At 30.4% G+C, this 18458-nt stretch overlaps 1 protein-coding gene and 1 pseudogene across 1 annotated transcript in view; one reads left to right on the top strand and one right to left on the bottom strand.

Moving 5' to 3' along the window:
• The window catches only part of LOC111631503 (serine/threonine-protein phosphatase 2A 56 kDa regulatory subunit epsilon isoform-like), a 44876-nt gene that overhangs the window by 7567 nt on the left and 18851 nt on the right, over positions 1-18458 (top strand). The window contains exon 2 of the mRNA XM_023375758.1: positions 15511-15707. Within this exon, the coding sequence (XP_023231526.1) occupies positions 15511-15707 (197 nt within the window). The remainder of the gene's footprint in view (positions 1-15510; positions 15708-18458) is intronic.
• LOC111631504 lies at positions 934-2746 on the bottom strand (annotated as a pseudogene).

The following is an 18458-nucleotide window of genomic DNA, read 5'->3' on the forward strand; positions in this document are numbered from 1 at the left end:
TGTTAAAACATTTATTTGCCATAAACCTTAAACATTTTATTAATTGTTATTCAACATTTGAAACACTAATTTCTAGAAAGATGTATAGCAAGATTACATAATAACAAAACTCTTTTCAAGCATCAAAATATTGGTATAGCTACATGAGCAAATTAAGGGAGTTATATAGTACAAACTTTTTGGGCTGCAATATGAAAATATTGTAGACCTATAAATTCCCACTGTCTTTTCTTACTTAATCTCAAGAACAAAATTAGAGGAAAGACAAGACCAGATATGGAAAGCTTAGTGGCAGGAGGTCCCGATTAACTATATATGATCTTCCAGTGCAAACCAGAAGTCACATTATTTCAATTCAAACATTTTTCCTCGAAAAAAGTTAGATAGATGACTGGCACAGCTCTATTGTTAGCAAGAAAGTGTGATGTACAAGGACAAGACACTACTAATTTGTTCTTATTGTAATCAATCACCAAATGAGTTCATATTTAATTGTTGGTGTAACAACTTGTTTATGTTGTTACACCAACAATTCAAGACTAAACAAGAAAAGAACTTTATACTTGACATCTATTACAAAAAATTGTGAAAAAATGGAATAATTTGAAATGTTTTATTGTATAACAAACATTATAACTACAAAATACTGATTTCTCTTGTTAAAAGTAAGAAACTACATTGCACTAAAAATCAGTTTCAATGCACATTAGCAAAAAACTTTAAAAAATTAGGATTCTAACCTACAATATACAGTGTAGTAGTCAAACAGCTTATATTAAACCCATCCACTGTATATTAAAAGCAACACAACCATTTGGCTATGTTGCTTTTAATATACAATGGGTGATCGGTTAACAACATAATTTGTTCCAAGACTGTGTTTGCTATCTGAATTGTTTGTTAACCGATTATCGGTTTACCATAGATTTTTATGGAAATTTGATTAATTTGTTCTGGAGACCCCAAAAAAAAAAAAAAAATTATATACTTTCTTATTATGTTTATTTATATGTAATAATAAAAATACATATACACAGTCTTGCATTTTTATCAGTCATGTTGTTTTTCCATTGTGGGACATTAAAGAATCTGTCCAATGTCAATTGCTTTTCTTTCTTCTTCAGAATTTTTCGAAAGTAATTAATAGCATTGTTATCATAGAGATCCCCAAGCCTATTAATCTCAACCAGGTTTGGATCCCATTCTAAGACCATTGTTCTGACATTCTCCCACTTCTTCGAAAGATCTTTAATAGCAGATGTCGGCATTGATCCTCTTTCGTCTTCCTCTTTTTTCAGAAGAAAACACATCTTGCTGAATTTCTTGGTGTTCTTCATTCAAAAGTTCTTGGAGTTCTTGTCATCAGATGCCCTCCAGTGGCCAAGTGGTCTTCATTCCCTGAACATTGGGAGTTCAGTCATGGGTTTGCACCTTGCTCAGATGGGCTGGCCACATGGAGTTTTCTGGGTTTTTTTCATGACTGTAATGCTTAAATAGGGGCCAGTTTCCTTAAAAAGACCTCCCGGAAGGCATCCCCTTAGGCAGAATGCCCAAGTGTTGCATTGCCATAACCAAACAAACAAACATACATTCTGTTGTCAGATCAGTTTCAGATTTTATTATGAGCTCTTTAATGCCATCTTTATTCACCTCCAATTCCAGATCTCTAGCAGTTGTCACAATTTCATCCATAATTTCAGGAACATCATCTCTTTCTCCCTGAATGCAGGAAGGACACAGCTTTTGCCAAGCAGAATTCAACTGTCATTGAGTGATTTCAGACCATGTCCTTTGAATGAACTGTATAGCTTCAAGAATATAAAATTTTTCTTTCCAAAACATTTTTAATGTCATCATTATGCAGAACTGGCATGCTTCAAAACACTGACGAAACAGTGCTCAAATGTACAATTTCTTGAACCTGCAATAACCTCTTGATCCATTGATTGAATCAACGAAGTGGTATTTGGAGGCAGAAACTGAACTGTCAGCCAGGGAAAGTCTTCCAGCAAATTATTTTCAAGATCTTTTGGGTGTCCTGGTGCATTGTCCAATATCAACAGTGCTTTTAATGGCAATTCATTGGTCTGAAGGTAATCCTTGATGCTTGGAGCACAAACTTCAGACAGCCATTCTTTGAAAAGAGTCTGCATAACCCTTTTATTCAATCTCCACATCACTGGCAGTCTTTCTTTAATTATGGAATTTTTTTGAATGCTCTAGGGTTCTCAGAGTGATAGACAAGAAGTGGGATAAGCTTCATATCACCACTAGCATTAGCTCCCAAAAGTGACATCAATCGGTCTTTCATGGGTTTATGCCCAGGAATATTTTTCTTGTTTTTCGTGATGTAGGTACAGTTTGGCATGTGCTTCCAAAATAAACCAGTTTCATCACAATTGAAAATTTGTTGTGGACAATATCCTTTTTTAATGAATTCTTCAAATTTCAGACAGACCTTCTCAGCTTCTTTATCTGAAATAGCAGACTCAACATGAATTACCATATGTTTAATGCCAGATCTAAATTTTGCAAACTATCAAGCGGTAACCTTGGATTCTATCTCCTCATGTGATGAATGTGGAGTTTGTTTCTTCAGTTGTTCAAAAATTTCTCTAGTTTTCTCTTAAATGATAGTCATGCTAGTTACATCTTTTTTCATTTTCCTTTCTTTTATCCAAATTAAAAGCAATCTTTCCATTTTTTCATGGATGGCACATCTTTGTTTCTCAGATGTGATTTTCATTACTCCTTTGGCTCCTTGAGTCTTCTTGATTATATCTTTCTTAGCTAAGATTGTGCCTACTGCAGATCTGTTCAAGCCATACTGCCTAGCAACATCAGACATCTGCCCACTCTCTACCTTGACTATTATCTCTTGCTTGGTTTCTATGGTAAGCATGGTTCTTGACACACCACTCTTTTAGGCTCCATATTATCAATTTCTTTTTGAAATAAAAAGTTCAGAAAAGCACTCACAAAAATTCAGAGAACAGAAATCAACTAGCGCACGAAAGAATTATGTAAATGTGAGGTCCGAATGAAATTTTGATGTTAAAATGTTAACAAATATTCAATAGGTCAGTTAAACCTTTAGAAAACAAAAACCTACGTAAAACTTAACGAGTGCCCAACAGTCTTGCAAAGACTATAAAAAATTATTTGTCAGAAAAGTAAACGAAAAGCTGGAATTACAATAGAGTTTCAAAGTTCGGGGAAATACTATCCAATCAGTATCAGGTTGAGTGTCGATTTTGATGTCTCCCACTCTTCAAAAGGTTTCAAATTGTTACCTGAAGACAAGGGAAAATCTGTCAGTATTTGTTATTTTCCGTCGCTTTTTTTTATGTTTGTTCTGTGAAGTGTTTGTTATCCGAACATGTATTCATTGTCTAAACATAAAAATCTTTTGTGAAAGTGTTCATTATCTGATTTGTTTGCTATCCTAACTGTTCATTAACCGATCATGCACTGAATTATCATATAATACATCATGTAAAGAACACAGATAATTTTATTATTTTTTTTAAATCACAAAAATAATTGAAGAAACATAGTTTTCACTCATCATCCGTACTGTACCTCTGGAACAGTCTTATGGGAGAGTAAACCTTTCATTTTAGGTTCTTATCCAAGAGATTTTTAAGCTCATTTTTCTTTTGAATGCTTGAGAGTTTCATCAAAGACAGTACTGAAAGGGTAGTATTATGATATATTGTATTACCAAACTTGGCCAGATCAGAGAAGACCAACTCTGGTAATCTCCTTGTAAGATTTTTGTTCAGATAATTTAAAATCGACATATTCTTTAAATCATCTGAATAGCAATGACTGGAACTACATTACCCTTATTTTACTTACCATCTCTCTTATTTTTCATAACATAGTAACATGTTAAAAATGATTTATTTTTAGATTCAAATGTAGCAACAGTATAATTTAGTTATTTTAAAAACAGTTTTTGGTTTTGAGTTATCATTAAGTGTTAACTCAAATCTAATCTAAAAATGTTTTATATAATCTTCAACATTTGTTAGATTGTTTATTTGTAAAGCAAACTATAACTTATCTAACTTGATCAAAGTATAGTTAAAAAATCATTTTATTATTTCAATTTATAAAGTTGGACATTGTTTATGTACCAAATTGTAAATTCTCAGAAGAAAAAAATAAAAACAAAGTTTAAAATTTGTTACAGTGAAGTAAAGTTTCCATGAAAAATCTTTCTATAGTAAATAAATAAAGAAATCTCTATTTATCTAATAAATGTATAAATATATAAATTTATTAGATAAAATAGAGATTTTTTTTCTTATAAGTAGTTAATGTGTGAATTGTCATTTTGAAGTTAATTTATAAAACAGTTTTACTATTATAATGTAAAAATGATGAAAACAGAATGCATGAAACAGTTTTTCTTAAATAATTCATTTTAGCCAAATGAATTACAGTAGAGCGTCGATTTTCCGAAAATCAATCATCCGAAACGTCAATCATCCGAAAGAATTCCAGTCGGCAAATTTAAATTTTCGCCAGTACTGTGGCGCTTCAATCTTTGGCTATGTCTTGGGCTACTCAAATATTTTACGTTTTTGATACTAAATTAACATCTGAAGTATAATTTTTTATTATTTTTATATTTTTCAATATATTTATTTTGTTTGTACAAAATAAAAAAATAATTTTTAACGATACAATAGTCTTTGTTAGGCTTAACATCGACGAAAATTCAACGCAAAGTGACATGCAACGGATAAAAATTTTGACATTGGATACGTTAAACTATTTTTTTGTACATAAATCAGTTATCCGGACAACCTCAGTCCCCAATTGATTCAGAAAATCGACGCCCTACTGTATTACAACTGATACAGCTATAAATAAGTTTTTTTAATAACAGTATTTATCAGAGTAAACTACAGTGAAACCCCGGTTAACGAACGTAATCCGTTCCACGAGTCCGTTCGTTAACCAAAGCAATTTTTCCCATAGAAATTAATGCAAATACAATTAATCCATTCTAGACGTCAGTATTTTTGTAATTTTATTTGTAAAATGGGTTTTCTTTAATGAAAATATAGGAAAGCATGTTCATAAACATTCGATCTAGGTTAAATTTTCGGAAAAGGGGAAAGATTTGATGGGTATAAAAACATCACATACGGTCGTTAAAGTTCTAAAATGACAGATAGCAGAAACAATAGGCTAAATTATGAGCAAAAGGCTTATAGGTTTATCATCAATCTCTGATCAGAGTTGACGAACAGGTGTCAAATAAACGCCTCTGAACAAACCTTTCTCGTGACCTGATCTGGTTTCGGTTTTCACCTGGAGACAAAGAAGAAAACAATCGGGAAGCGAGGAATGGGACACAGGACCAATCGTAAGGTGAGATTCAAGGAAGAAATTCTATAAAAACCCCAAATCCCAAGGTCAAAATGCAGTTTTTAAAAATTCTATGGCAATTAATCTGTGTCGTCTTCATCTGGATTAAGCCTGAAGTCGTGCCCGCTAAAATTTGTGTTATGTCTTATGGACCACTCCAGTTGTTGCAGCTCTGTCACCTACCATCGCTTCTGTGACCAAGCGAACCCATCTCGTCTGCTCTGGGGCTACGACTGATCAGCTTGTACTATCGTAGGACCAGCGATACGCCACTCCTCAGTGCCAAGAGAAAATACTGTAGATAAGCCATTTCCAACTACCTCAAATATGTAAGCATCTTCCCGTTCTAATAAATGATTTTCACTGTGAAATACTTGTCATCTTTGTCTCCTCCGCCACACCAACGTACGAATGGACCCTAGACCATCACCGACACACGATTAACTGATTTTCCCTAAAAGTCGGCAAGCTTACAAATTTGACACAAAAAGCCGTTAAGTTCGTTATCCGAATTTTGTTCGTTATCTGAGACAAAAATTTTCCAAAATAAAAGTTCGTTAACCGATTTAATCGTTAACCAGGACGTTTGTTAACTGGGGTTCTACTGTATACAAAAAAATATTATATATATTCACTCCATATTAATATTTTTTTATTTCAAATTATTTTATAGTTTTGTATAATTTCAGATATCAAATAGAGAATAAGATAAAATTCAAAATGAGATAAAAATACTTGATAAATTCTATGTAAGGAATTTAGTTTGAAATTACTTAATTCTTAAGAATCTTGAAATGAAATTCAACTGTCCATAAAATACTGTAAAATTAAAAAAAATTAACTAATCAATACAACCAAATCTACTAACATAATTCACTTAGAATTATGGTTGTCACCAAGTTATTTTTTACTGACCAGTTTAGATTTACTAATTTATTTTACATGAACAAGTTTAGTTTTTCCACTTGGAGTTATTATTTTTACAACCCATTTTCCATTCCACCTATACTATGTTTAGACTTCAAGTACTTGATCAGGATCAATTTTTAAACTCAATAAACTCAATTTGACCACCTAACAACAAAACTTCTAATTGTAGAATTTTATGTCTAAATACAAGCAAATATTTGATAACAGTACAAAAGAAGAGACTGATTTTGATGTAACAAACAGTAAATAAATGGTGAGTGAAACTATTAAGAAGTAATGAATGATGCTGGATTTTCTGTTTTTGTCAAGAATTTGTTCAATATTATGAAGAACTTAGACCAAAAAAACAAAAAAAATAGAATGAGACCAGAACTTATAAAATCAGAAATCTGTGTCAGATTTAATTATGAATTATCCTGCATTTTATTTTGAAATTATAAACTTCTGGCTGCAGTAAGACTGCAAAAAGTATTTAAAAAACAAAAATAACAATTACCAATAGGTAATTGTTGTTTCTGTACTTTGTAAGTTTGTAGTTTTGTATGCTCTATATATTAAACTTTAATAATGGTACTTTGTTGACAATAAAATAGTAGATTATTTGGTAGAGGGGGTGGCAACTTCTGACTGCAGTCCCTGAAGTAGCTTGCTTTTTTTTAGAAAATTGGCAGCCTTACTTAGAATTGATGATGATATCTAAATATATTCACTGAATGTAACAAGAATTAAGAGCATTAATTTTATAAGATAATTCTATATGATAAGTAAATTTACACTATAAAATTATTTATCATATATAGTCTATACTTCTATACTAATATTATAAAGAGGTAATGTTTGTAAGTATGTATGTATATAAGTTTGTTTGCAGCAGGTAATTTCCGAAACTACTCATCCGATTTCAAAAATTTTTTCACCAATATTTAGAATGGAACCTCAGGGTGGACATAGGCTGTATATTATTCCGTTAAACATTCATATAAATTAAAATATATAATCTAGGTTAAGGCTTTTATGTCCAACAGATGGCGCTACGAGTACGACACCCTAAGTTTGCTTTTCTGTGAAAATGAACTAAAGCGGATCATCATCTATCTATCTATTTAAATAAAAATGTAATGTTTGTTTGTTTCTACCGATTCCTTTGAAATTTTGACACAACTCTGCATTTGAATACGCACGTGTTTTTATATAATATACTTGTCGAAATTCCCCCCACTGAAGGGAGATGGTTAGGATTAAGGCTTACCGTAAAGAACTCTGCTTCTATTTATACTATTTTAGATGCGGTTTTTTGCGTTTTAATAGGGTACGTCAACAGAATGTACACTAAGAAGAAATTTTTCGAAAAATTTCCCCCTCCCACGGGGAAGTGTTATAAATTTATAATAGATACATAATAGAGCCACAACAACACGTGGCAGGGTCTGCTAGTTAGCCTATAAAGTTCTACAGTTTTGTTACTTGTATATGTTTGCATTTAATTCTACTTATTACTAATACTAGTACTAATCTACTCTATCTAAGTTCAGTTATATTTGTTTGAAAATGACATGTTATCATTCTTTAAATATTATTATGACTTCATAAATCATAATAAATATTTGTAATAGTAGCCATATATTTTATTAATGAAAACTGTAGATAGAGCATTGTTTTTAGAGTATTCACTGAAATAATAACTTATTTAAAGATTATCATCTTACTTAAAACAGTTTTCATAAAGATTAGATTTATAATTATTAAAAATAATAATAACATAATCCAAATTTCAAAATAATATAATTAAGTTAGTAATTTTTTAAAATCATTTTATTATTTAAGTGAATATTTTCAGTTTCATATAGATGAATATTTACCATAAGCAAAACTAAAAATAGATACTAATTATCATTATAATTAATAGAATTGATTATGAAATACTTTTAAAGTTGTAATCTAGCTAATATACAAAAACCACATACACTTTTCCAGCAGGACAAAGTTCTTTCTAATTTTAAATAATAGAAAACATTTTTAGCTTCTTTCAGGGGCTTTTTTTCAGGCTTGAGTGTAAGCTGAGAATTCTAATTTGTGAATCACACCTAAATTCAAACTTTCCAGCAAAATAAAAGCCCAAAATTTAAAAATTGAACGTTTTTGGTCACTAAATTTATTGACCTTCCTCAGGAAATAAAAACTGAAAAACCGTTCTATAAATAGAATGAATTTAGTGGCCGAAAACATTGATTTTTAAATTTTGGGCTTTATTTTGCTGGAAAGTTTGAATTTAGGTGTGATTCGTGACTCTACAGTTCCAGTTTATGGTGAGGTTGTATTTATTTTGAATTCTAATTTCTAATTTAAATTAGAATTCTCAGCTTACATGTTGGTTTCATGAAAACATTTGCAGTTGTGTAAATTTAAAACTTTATACTGCTGGAAAACTGTACGTGGTTTTTGCATGTTTATTGATTTTATGATATTCATCATAAATATAAAATTGTAAATATAGCTTTTTAATAAATAATTCTAGTAAATTTATATATATTTCTCAAAAAATTATATAAATTATGCTACAGAGGTGTAGATTTCCAATTTTAATATGTATTTTTTTTTACCAATAAAGATCAATTAGTACATATACATTTTTAAATAGTCATTGGAGTAAATTTATATATATTTCTCAAAAAATTATATAAATTATGCTACAGAGGTGTAGATTTCCAATTTTAATATGTATTTTTTTTTACCAATAAAGATCAATTAGTACATATACATTTTTAAATAGTCATTGGAAAAAAATGTTCTGTCAATGTGGAAAGATATACAGTAGAGCATCAATTATCCGACCCCCAATTAACCGTCACCTCGGTTAACCGACCGTGTTCTAGTCGGCAAATTCAAATGTCTGCTAGTGATGTGGCGTTACAATATTTGGCTATGTCTTGGCTACTTTAATATTATTTTTATGTGTTTTAGCTGGCAACACTGGATTGACCATGAGAGGGAGCCAGTATTTAAACGAGGCTTAATTTTCTAATTTTTAACGATACAATATCGACAATTATTATTTTTAAAAAAAATTTGATAGGCTTAACATGGAGGAAAATTCAACACGAAGTAGGTTAATAGCGATATACTAATATACTAATTACATGGGATATAATAATATACTACACTAATAATGGATTTTTTCATACTTTTCGGTTATCCGACTTTTCAATTATCCGACCAACCCCAGTCCCCAATTGAGTCGGATAATCGATGCTCTACTGTACTTTCTGTCAAATAAATACCAGGAATTGTCCATTTTAAAAGTCTGTGTAAAAGATATGAAAACAAACTTTTTTCTCTAAGTTGGTACTAGTGTACTTAATTGTTACGTAAATTTGTAGTACCGTCTGTCAACCAGTTTATTTGTAACTATTGGTTTCATTATAGAATGCGAAGTGTGCTCTACGATTTTTAAATGACAAATATCATGTATCGAACAAGGAATTTGCCTTAAATTTTGTGTTGCCAATGAAATTTCTTGTGCTGAGTCATTGAAAATGTTGCATAAGCCTATGGTGAGTCAGCTTTATTCAAAACATATGCATATGAGTGGTACAAAACATTTAAAGATGGTCGAGAAATGGTGGAAGACTTGCCTCATTCTGATCGACTTTCAGCATCTTCAACTGACAAAAACATTGACAAAGTGAAGGAAATGGTTGTGAAAAATTGTCATTCAAGCTTGAGAGAGATGGCTTAGAATCTGAACATGCCTCATGAATCCATTTGCCACCATTTTAGTTGAAAGTTTTGAGCATGAAACGTGTCACAGCATGACTTGTTCAAGGAGCTGGATTTTCTTCAAAAAGAGTACTGGAAAAAAGTTGCTTGAACGAGCCAGTTTGGACCCTACATTCGTAAAACACGTGATAACAGCTGACAAGATGTGGATTTATGAGTTTGACAACAAAAAGCTTTGGAATGGCACTTTGAGAATGAGTCGAAACTGAAAAAACCACGTCAAAGTTTCTCAAAAATCAAAGTCATGTTGACTGTTTTCTTTGATTGACATGGTGTTGTCCACTCAAATTTCTTCCAGAGGGACAGTCAACAAATAATATTACTTGGGCATTTGAGAATGTTCACTGGAAAAGGCCAGATTTGTGGAAGAACAATTCTTGGATGTTGCACCACAATAACGTGTGGTCTCACACATCGACCCTTGTATGCAAATTTTTAACCAAAAACTCAATGAATGTCATCAATCAAGAACCATGTTCACCAGATATGGTCCCATGTGACTTTTTCCTCTTCCCCAAACTCAAGTTACCACTTAATGGAAAACATTTTGGGTTGATTAAAGAAATAAAACAAAATTTGCAGAGGGAGCTGCTGGCCATACCACAGAGCACTTATAAGAAGTGTTTTGATGACTGGATTATTCATTGGCTGAAGTGTATTGCATCAAATGGGACCTATTTTGAAGGCAACAAAATAAATTTAGATGATTAAACTAAAATTTTGTATTTTATTTAACAATTCCCAGTATTTATTTGACAGAGTGTATAGTCAGCCTTATTCTATTATTATTTTAAAGCAGTGGTTCCTAAACTTTGAAAGGTGATGAATCCTTTTTAGTTAAAGATGTATTTTGGTGAATCTCTATTTTCAGCTATTAGTTTAGTCATTAATTAATAAATTATAATGATGATAAGCATCTGAGGCATCTTTTATTATTTATTGATGGTTTTTAATTGTGTTAATTTAAACTTTTTGATAAAATAACAATTATTAAATTACAAAATTTAATAAAAAGAACCAACATTTTTTATTTTACAAAGTCATTGAAGTATATCATTCTAATATATAATATAAGAATTTATCAACTTTCATTTAAAGCTTAATATAATTTTAAATAATATTTTTTAAATATTTGCTATGTAATGAAATAAAAACATTTTTAGGAAATGGGCTTGAGGACCTCCAACAAGATCTCATGGACCCTGGGGGTTTGCAGATTTCAGTTTCGGAACCACTATTCTAAAGATTGTATATTAATAATATAAAAGTTGTCATGTGTTTCTGAATTCTCTATAATTCTGCAATTTTTGTCCAAACCAGATGAAATTTTGGTTATATTTGTTTTATGTTCTGATGGAAAGTATAGGCTACTTATTTTTGCAGAAATATTAGCTATAGAATAAACATTTTATTGATTTGGGATCGATGATTACACTACTTTGCAATGACATCAGTGACCTCATTTAATTCATTCTTGACGACAGAATTTCCCTTAAGTTGCATTTTAAAATATTTTGGCAAACAGCATATTTTAAACTTACTTCATTAAAATTAAACTTTAAAAAAGATAGCTGCATCGTGTCACTTCTATAACAAATTTTAAAAAAAATCTTTCCATAGTGACTACATGACATTCTATTATCCAATTGGAAGTAACAATGTAATGAGCCTGTTATTAGAAATATTTTAAAAGATAATGGAGTAGTTACTCAGAATGTAGTGTATAAAGAAATTTTATAAAGAAAGATTTTAATATAAAGGATGTCATCTGTTTGTATGTGTGTAAGTGAATTCTCTATAACTCCTAATATTTTTGTCTACTCCAGTTGAAATTTTGTTTTGTTGCTCTTTGTATAAACTACTTAATTTGCAGAAGTATTAGCAACACTTCTTGAATTTCTTGAAATCTTTGCTTCTTTCAATTCTTCAATCTCTGCTTTCTCATAAAAAGTATTCCATCATGTTTGATGAGGGAATTTCTAGTAATACTGTAAAAAAAAAAAATGAGAATTGCACTGTAATAAAAATTTAGATATATCAGTACACCAAACAATAAGTCCAATGAAATAACTAAAAAAATTATTTTTTTGAACTTACTATTTGGGGACTATTTTAAAAGTTTTTAGACTAAGTTTAATCCAATCTTTTCTTACTAGCATTACTGGGGAAGACCAGGACTTTAGAGGATGGCACAGTCCTTGTTGCAGCGTCTTATTGAGCTTTTAGGAGATGATTAGACTAATATTAATCCAAATAATTTGCTTTTTCTATCTAGTATGATCATCCATTTTTAATTTGGAATTGTTTGGAGATGAATGTAATTTTGAGTGAAAAAAGTTTTCAATTTTCAGAAGAGACAAATAGATATGGAAATATTAGATATAAATCAAAATATTTAATAGGTGAAGAAGTGAAAGTAAACAAAATTGGAAAAACCTTTATTTAATGAAAAAATGGATATAATGGTATAGTGCAAATATGATTACAAGGACACTGTGGAAATGGATTTAATTATTGTATTCTGTTTGTCAACATATTGTATACAAACAGAAAATATAAATTTGATTCAAAATAGTAATATCAACATCATAATATTTTGGCAATGTATTTCCAGAATATATATGTAATAGCTGAAGGATTGACATCATCCATCTTTAAGGATTTGAAAGAACATCTCTCATAGATTTTGTGCATGCTAATGCATCTGATATAAATACAGTAAGACCCTGCTTAATGCTGATTCAATATAATGCAGTCTGCTCGAACCTAAAAAAAAGCTCAAAATTTACACTGATTTAAATTATTGCGGTATATCATTGCTTCGTATATAATATGATTATTTGCGAACACAAACCAATCAGCAAAAGGTGGCAAAAAAGTGTACTTTCTTTAAATCTATGTTTGTTTGATGCAGTTTTGGAAAAAAATATAACCTCATGGATGCTATGGGCAATATTGACTTCACTTGGCAAGAATTAACTGATAAATACATGAACAGTGTATGGAAGAAGTTATGGCTGAAGATATCTTATGGGTATGTTCCATATTAAATTCGTTGTTTTGTTTAACCTGTCAACCTGTCAAGGTGTCCATTCTCTGAAATGAGAATGGACACCTTATCAGCTTATCCACCCCCTCGTCACTCGGGTCCCACCATCCAGTGATGCTTGAGTGAGGATCTACCATCCTCGACGCCAAATGAAGGGTTTAGAATGGTTACCCGAGTCCTTGGCTTCTCACATTTGCTTACTTCATAAGCCTACCTTAGGTTTGTCTTTAGTTAAAGAATGCTTGGCAGGTAATCATGAGGTCCAGTATGCAATTGCTCTGAAGGATTATGCAGATTTGCAATTATGCAAAATGGCTGAGAGGCCATTTCAATGAACATCATCAAATGGGGCAGACATAGGGTTGTCTTCATTGCATTGGAACAGTGAATCATTTGTGAAAATGAGGCCAGTGGTTGAGATTTTGTAGCAAAATTTGGGATGAAATGGCAATAGTACAAACAGAGTTATAAGAAGTTACAAATCTGCCAAAAATTGAAGAATTGTAGGAACTTGATAACAGCATAGACATGTTAAGGGTTCATGTGGAACCACTGACTGCTATATTTACTACTAGGGATCAAGAGTTAGAATTAGAATTTAATCAATAAGCATTTACTAAATGCACTTCTCAGGTATCAACATTTTTATTAAAAGTAAAGTGAATGGTAATTGGTTAAATTTGAACTCTAACTCTTTATCTTTGGTTGTGAACACAACCTTGAGAGAGTTATTCTGTCCTGCCAAATATCATTACAGAGTATTTTAGGCTTAATCCTTGACAGCTGAGATCCCAGTGGAAGCATCAAGACTAAGTTGAACAGAGATAATACTTGTGTGCTAGTCATAGTTCAGAGTTGGGCCAAATACCAGCAGTGTCCATCAAGTTTCCTAAAATGTGTAGGCAGTGGTCCCAAAACAGCATTTCTATGGTTAAGTTAGAATCTTGCTTTTGCAGACACATCAGGATGATAGGTAAACAGCAATGGTGCTCATTGAAGGAGACAGCAAAGACAATGATGTCATCTAGGTAACACATGTAGATATGTCATTTGAATTCCTTACAACATATTATTTTTCATTTGTTCAAATATGGCAGGAGCATTGTGTAATCCAAATGGTGTTACTTAAATTTGTAAAGTCCATTTCATATCATAAAAGCAGTTTTCCTCTGTTTTATCCATCATTCTTGCCTATCAAAAAGTAGAGAGTAATTCCATTAACAAAAAACTTGCACGATGTAGGCAATCCAAAGCATCATCAATTTGTAATGGGTTTATGTCCTTCTTAGTAACCCAATGTACCTTTCAGCAGTCTGCACAGAAATATCAATTGGTGTCCTTTCTTACTAGCATTACTAGGGAAGACCAGGACTTTAGAAGATGGCACAGTCCTTGTTGCAACCTCTTATTGGGCTTTTAGGAGATGATGCAACATTCAGCAGGTGATGGCTTATAGGACTTATACTTGATAGGGAGATGCTTCCCAGTATGAATTTGATATCTAACATTAATAGCAGTAGCCAGCTTGAGTTCATCCAGTGTGAAAGAAGTAAGGTAAACACGAAGGTCTTTTTTTTTATTGTAAATTTTAGTCTCCTTTTTTTCTAACAAATTTCTGTATAGCATTGTTAAGTTATATGCCATTTAACATTGCAAAAGTAATCATTTGGTACATAATGCAAAGTACACTTGTTACTGCAATTACTATATATTGTTTGATGATGAGAAAGTGATATTTTAAGAATTTTACATCCATATACTTGTATATAGGTGTTTTACTTTATTTTGGTCATGTCTTAGGATATTGCTTGGGATTCTGAATTGCATTTGAAATGGATTATAATTTTTTTCATTTAAAATAATGGGAATAGGCTCCCAGTTAACATTAAAGTTATTATTTGTTATATATATAGTTTTATCATTAGACTATTATTAATATGAAGCATAAGATGTAATAATGTGATCTGTTTGTATATGATGAGTGTGTATGCATGACTATCAAATTTATTAATTATATATGTGGTAAATGAGAAGTTTCTTGTATCCAACAATATAACCCCAATTTTATTCAATTCAAGTGCATCTATAGCATTAATCATATTAAAATATTTTATTACTTAGGAGAAGACTACCTCATTATTAGAGCAGATATTTATATTTTTATTATCTGCAATATGTTAATATGATTAATACAGTACTAAACATGCACTTAAATTGGATAAAATTCGGATGCACTGTTAGACACAAGAAACTTTTCTGTTTGTATATTTTATAATTATGTAGTTATAATGTTGAAAATTTAAAAAGTTAGATTTTTTTGTTTGTTTGTTTTAAATAATCAGTTTTAATTTTTGATATTTATCTTACAGATGTTTCAGCATCTGAACAGGAGGAATTATTTATCCGTAAACTTCGGCAATGTTCAGTTGTATTTGATTTTATGGATCCTGTTTCAGATTTGAAAGGAAAGGAAATTAAAAGAGCAACTTTAAATGAATTAGTTGATTATATAACTGCAGGGAGAGGTGTGTTAACAGAAGCTGTTTATCCTGAAGTGATTTGGATGGTAAGAATTATTTAAGCAAGCTATACTAATCATAAGTAGATCTTTATGAATTTTGAATTTTATAATAAGTTCTGTTGTATTTCTTAAAGTTTTTAGAATTGTTTTAAATATCTTGTGGATAAAATTTTTATGAAACAAAACCTTTATATATGATTTAAATTAATTTCATGTACTGAAATTATAACTTTGTTTTATAGATAAAATAACAATTGAAAATATCAAATTCTTTCTTTGTTTCTGATATTTACAGAATATTTTGTTTTTTAATGATATTTTAGCTATTTTGTTGTGTTTAGTATATGAAAATACAGTATGTAGTGAAATAATATATATTGTGATATCTGTGATAATGGAAATAAAACTCAGTATAAAAAGAAACTTTAGTATCATTTAACATTTTAGTAGGTTTACCATTATTAATAAATACTAAGTTTTTATGATGGAATTCGAGCAGGAAATTTAAATATTGAAGAGTTGGAGTTGGCAATTTTGTATATTGAATTTAAAATCATGGTCACATGTAGGGAGTATAAATTTAAAGTAAATCTGTTATTAAAATATAAAAACAGTTTTAAGATTACTGATCAAAATGAAAAATCATAGAACAATAACATGAGAAAACTACTGCTAATTCTTATTTATTAGAGCATAAACCACATCTTGTAGTTAGTATTAATGTATTAGAGATGGATCGTCTTCACATTTAACACATGGTATAATTTATATAAATTCTATTTGGCCTACAATTTTCAAAATGCAGACATATCCATTCCTACTGTTGTCCATCCTATTGTATATCGATCGCTTCTTATTAATCTTGAGAATGGAGTTACATGGAAATTCAGACTAGATATGGAAATCTTAGGGACTGGAGACCCAATTAACCATATATGAACTTCTAATCTGGACTGGAAGTCATATGACTTTTTTCAAGTTAAAAGATGATTAAAAATTGCAGACTGGCATTATAATAATGCCACAATAAATAATTTCTCACTGTAATTAAATAATTTAAATTCATTTAATTAGTACTCTCTAAAGTATTAAAAGTATTAGTTCAAAATACTGAATGAATGCTGGAAAAATAGTGTGTCTTATAAATATTCCAGTTAGAGCAAGAGAGAGAATGTTTTAATTAAGTCAAACAAATGTTTCTGATGTGCAGGATTGTAAAAAACTGAATGAGATTTTTCCGGTTTTACATGTATTATTTAACTATTACAGCTTTTCATGTTTTTTAGTAGATGATTAATATATATTTGTCAGTAACATAAGAGAGTAAAATGAAAATAACTTTAAATAATCTTTTAGATATAAAAATGGTATAAAGATCTATCAGATAATAATTTAAGACATAAGTAAGATTTCTAAGGTCTTCATTTTAGATGTTTTTATAACTTTAGATTGTTTCCTGTAATTATTTATTTCAAGCAATTTCTTATCCATAGAGCGTCCATAGATCCATTCCATAGATCCATTCTTCCATAGAGCTTATGATCTTTTCTATTCATAGATAGAAAAGAGTAATCTGCAACAAAGATTGATTCTTTCATTAACCTTTAAATAAATTTTATTTTTACAATGGATAAAGGAAGCATAAAATTTCATAAAATTTTATTTCATATTAAGGTAAACGCACCGGTAGTGGACACTGCACGAGTAGTGGACACTTTGAACTTCAAATATGAGTAATAAGGTTGTAGATGGCTTCACTGTTCAAACATACAAATCATTCAGTAAACAGAAGTTCTGTCTATTGAATGCTTTGTATGTTTGAACAGTGAAGCCATCTACAACCTTATTACTCATATTTGAAGTTCAAAGTGTCCACTACTCGTGCAGTGTCCACTACCGGTGCGTTTACCTTAATTATTTCTTATTGACTGATTGAAAATCAATTACATACAGTTATTATAATTGAGGGGCATGTTGGAAAAATGACATATCCCAAGTCAGGATGTTTTTGAGAAAAAGAAGGATTTATGTGTGTACATCTTGAGACATGCAACTGAATCATGAAATTTATTATCTTTTCTATTAATACTTTATGAGCATTTTCCTTGGCTATGATTTACAATGGTGCTATATAATATAAATATCATACATCATGGTAATGTTTACCTTCATTACTGGAATCAAAATCTGGATCCGTATTTTATGCCAATCACTACCTTATCTGCTACAATACTAGAAATGTAGAAATTTGATGGAAAATCTCCCCACATGGCTGTCATATTGAAATCAGAAGTTTCTATGCAGATAGAACCTTCTGATGCTATTGATATTGAGGATTTTATAGATAGAATAATCTGATTTCATTCCTGCTTCATAAATGTGACAAGAAAACATCATAATAAAACAGCAGATAAAATGTAGTTGTTGATATAACCCTATGAGACAAAACTCTGATTGACAGAGAATGTTAGATAGAACTTTCTGGTAGTGAAGTGACAATAAGAATAAGGATAAAAATGGATAGTTTGTTTTAAACTGTTAATTATGAACATAATACAGTAGAGCGTCGATTTTCCGAAAGTCAATCATCCGAAAGAATTTCAGTCAACAAATTTAAATTTTCGCCAGTGCTGTGGCACTTCAATCTTTGGCTATGTCTTGGGCTACTCAAATATTTTACGTTTTTGATACTAAATTAACATCTGAAGTATAATTTTTTATTATTTTTATATTTTTCAATATATTTATTTTGTTTGTACAAAATAAAAAAATAATTTTTAACGATACAATAGTCTT

This window comes from Centruroides sculpturatus, unplaced genomic scaffold (genome assembly GCF_000671375.1).
Source record: "Centruroides sculpturatus isolate CEXI.00-Female unplaced genomic scaffold, Cexi_2.0 scaffold692, whole genome shotgun sequence".
Taxonomy (NCBI): domain Eukaryota; kingdom Metazoa; phylum Arthropoda; class Arachnida; order Scorpiones; family Buthidae; genus Centruroides; species Centruroides sculpturatus.